The following is a 3548-nucleotide window of genomic DNA, read 5'->3' on the forward strand; positions in this document are numbered from 1 at the left end:
ATACTTTGTAACAGTCTTGTAGTGAGACCCCGGCCATACACCCCGGAAGTGTAAGGCAAAAAGGGAATCACGACTCGTGGGTAAAGTGTGCAAACTCTGCAGAGTAAAGAAACTGATCGATCAGCCGTGCTCACGGTCAAGAGCGGCTTGGACTTCTTCAGGATTAGATGCGAACTTTAAGGGTTAGTTTTGGGTAGTCGGGTGGTGGTACTCCCGACGAGTCGGTAGCCGGATATGGGGTATCTGGTGAGTCTGGTAGTCGGATGGAATCCGATGAGTTATGTTCTTAAAATTGTTGGAATAAAAATCTAGTAAGTAGGATTGCTAGGTTGTTTGAGTCTGGTTTAGTTAAGCATAGTCGCAGTAATCCCCAAGTTGACTTTTACTTGTCAATAGCCTGCATGTCATATTTTTCCTCCACTTGCTGAGTACTTTATGTACTCACGCTTGCCTTTTTTCTACCCTCGGATGCTGCTCAGAAGGTGAAGTCTTCGAGGAAGTCCGGGGCGAGGACACTGATTTCTAGAAGGAAGAAGGCGTTGATTGAAGACCATGTCCTAGGCTGGTGTTTTCCCCCGGATAACGTCTGTGGATGGATGGGTGTTCCGCTGCCATTTGAAGACTTATTAGTATTTTCTTTCAGACCTTCGGGTCCTTTTGTAAGGAATGTTTACGTTATTTAAGACACAGTTTATGTTATCACTAATGATGTCACTGCATGTATATAAAATTTGATCCTGATATACATGTGAAATACATCTGTTTGTTTCCTTTAAAACCGAGTGTGACAAAGAAGCTCAGAGCAGCTGCACCGGCACCGCAGCATTCATGCATGCAGTTAGCACCATGCGGCAGCCCGCGAAGATCTCATGGCCTCACGCCAAGGTCCCTCTCCTCCCTATATATGCGTGCATAGGATCGAGCTCATGGACAGGACAGGACAGGACAGGGCAGGGCAGGGCACCCAACGTCTCTAGCTCGATCGCAACACACATCCATCACCAGCCACTCAAGCCACCAAGCTAGCTACCACGTACGTAGCGATGGCCCAGAGCAGCAGGACTGCCGCGGTGGCGCTGCTCCTCGTCGCCCTCGTGGTGGCGGCAGCGTCGGTGCCGGCGGCCACCGCGTACGGCTGCTACGACGACTGCTACGAGCGGTGCGCCAACGGCAAGGAGGACCCCGCCTGCACCACCATGTGCAACGAGGCGTGCGGCGCCGTAGACAAGGCCACTGCCGGGGCCGGGGCCGTCGCAGGGCTCGCTGGTGCCGGTGCCGATGCCGCGGGGCTCGCGGGTGCCGGTGCCGGTGCAGCCGCGGGCGCGCCCGTGGCGTGAGACGATCACTACCGTACTGGCGTGATCACTCCACGACGTCCTACTAATTCCATCCATCCATGTTATATTCTACGTTTCTCCATTGGTTCCATCTTTTAATTGGTTTTGTTTAATTATTATTTGTGTTGATGTCTTCGATTGTTCCATCCATTTGTAATTCCCGTTGCAAGCGAAATGTCTGCTGTCGATTGTTCCTTTTTTTTTCCCTCTGTACGGCTTTGATTGCGGTATTGAACCCTTTTTTGGGGGACGAACCGTTCACTCAGATCGATCTCCATGGGAATGAAATAATTAATCTCCGACGAGATCGAAGCAGAAGCTTAATTATCTTGATGTACATCTTGGATCATGTAAGCTAGGCTGATGAATGAAGCGGCTGGAGATGGAGGAGGAAATGGCACCTCCAAGTGCCGTTCCAGCATCAGGATGACGCTCTTCATGGACGGGCGCCTCGACGGCGGCTCCCCCTGCGCGCACCACACCGCCACCTTCACCACCCTCTCCACCTCCGCCGCCTCCACCGCCTCGTCGCTGCACATCCCCCCCCCCCCCACCAAACACTCGTGCGCCCACTCCATCAGCGTCCGCTCCTCGCCGGCCTCCTCCAGCTCCATGCTCCGCCTGCACGTCAGGATCTCCAGCAGCACCACCCCGTAGCTGTACACGTCCGCCTTCACCGTCACCGGCCCGGCCCCGCGGTACCACTCGGGGGCCAGGTACCCGCGCGTGCCGCGCACGCCTGTGAACGTGCGGGTCTGGTCCGGGAGCAGCAGCTTGGCGAGCCCGAAGTCGGCGATCTTGGCCGTGCCGGACGCGTCCATCAGGATGTTCTGCGGCTTCACGTCGCAGTGGATCACGCTGCTGTCCAGCTCGTCGTGGAGGTAGTGCCGCTCGCGCGCCACGTCCAGCGCGATGCCCACGTGCTCGCCACTCGCCGGGTAGGATGAGCTCTTGAAGAGGAGGTCGGCGAGGGAGCCGTTGCTCACGTACTCGTACACCAGGAACCGGATCGTGCCCTCGTGGCAGAAGCCCAGCTGCCGGACCAGGTTCCGGTGGCTCGTCCGCCCGATGGCGCGCACCTCCCTCTGGAACTCACGCTCGCCCTCCTCCACCAGCTTCTCCAGCCGCTTCACGGCGATGGCCTTCTCGCCGTTGTGTAGCGACCCTCTGAACACCGTGCCGAACGCGCCGTGGCCGAGCGGCTCGCGGAAGCTGCACGTCGCGTGCTCCAGCTCCTGGTAACTGTACGACCTCAGGGGCGCCTCGTCGTCCAGGGCCTCGGCGACCGCGTCCGCGAGTGCCAGGCGTCTGTGCGCGGTCCTCCGGTTCGCCCAGACCAGCCGCGCGGCCATGAGGAGCGCGGGTAACGACACGCACGTCAGGAGCCCGATGCAGACCAACGCGGCGCTGGCTGTTGCTGCCGCTGCCGCGGAGCGCCGGGTTCGCCGTGCCCCCGGTCTTGACGAACAGAGTGTACCCGCCACCCTCGCGGCCGTACCGGAGCGGGAGCTGCTGCTTCGTGCACGTGCCGTCGTTGCTGTCCAGCAACACGGCGGCGCAGAGGCAGTCGGCCATGCACGTGGTCTGGCAGTCGGCCGTCGTACGTGATCCGGAGCGCGCCGGTCGTCGCGGTTCGCCGTCCACGTGACTGTTACGTTCGGCGCGGTGGCGAGCCAGACGCCGACGGCGAAGCCGCCGTCCGTGGCGTAGAAGCCGAAGGCGAAGCGGCCGGACGGGGACGTCCAGGCGGCGGCCTGAAGGGAGGCTCTCGAAGTGATGTTTGTTTGGGCACTTGACACGGTCAGGGGAACAAGCAGTAACCATGGGTGTTGATGCCTAAGCCTCTCACATCTGCTGCAGATTATACATTCTCAGTAGTATATCCTTGCAAGATTGTTCCAAGCTGATCCATGCACGAGAGGGGAATGGTCTATTTCATATTATTTTCGTGAGGGGAATGGTCTATTTCGCATTGACCCGCTATGTCCAAGATGAACGAACGAGTCCTCTCCGCATTGGCTAGCGAATGAATTCGTGGTAGCAAAATAGGCTATAAGAAAGTGACATTTTGCACCCCAGACCCGACTTTTCATCCATCATATTTTTTATAATTTACAGCTTGGTTCCTGCTTGGTCTCTCGCTCCGGTCCACAAAACATGCGAAATTATCTCGTGCTTCTTAAGCACTTTGCATGCAGGTACGTTTACGCT

The 3548-nt window shown here is 57.5% G+C and overlaps 1 protein-coding gene and 1 pseudogene across 1 annotated transcript; one reads left to right on the forward strand and one right to left on the reverse strand.

Annotated features, from left to right (window-relative positions):
• Positions 1-1043: 1043 nt before the first annotated feature.
• Positions 1044-1337, forward strand: LOC133886492 (uncharacterized). Its single transcript, XM_062326181.1, has one exon. The coding sequence runs from the start codon at positions 1044-1046 to the stop codon at positions 1335-1337; it is 294 nt and encodes a 97-aa protein (XP_062182165.1).
• Positions 1338-1657: 320 nt separating this feature from the next.
• Positions 1658-3161, reverse strand: LOC133886502 (G-type lectin S-receptor-like serine/threonine-protein kinase LECRK1; annotated as a pseudogene).
• Between the last annotated feature and the right edge of the window lie 387 nt (positions 3162-3548).

Source organism: Phragmites australis, chromosome 1, assembly GCF_958298935.1.
Source record: "Phragmites australis chromosome 1, lpPhrAust1.1, whole genome shotgun sequence".
NCBI classification, from domain to species: Eukaryota; Viridiplantae; Streptophyta; class Magnoliopsida; order Poales; family Poaceae; genus Phragmites; species Phragmites australis.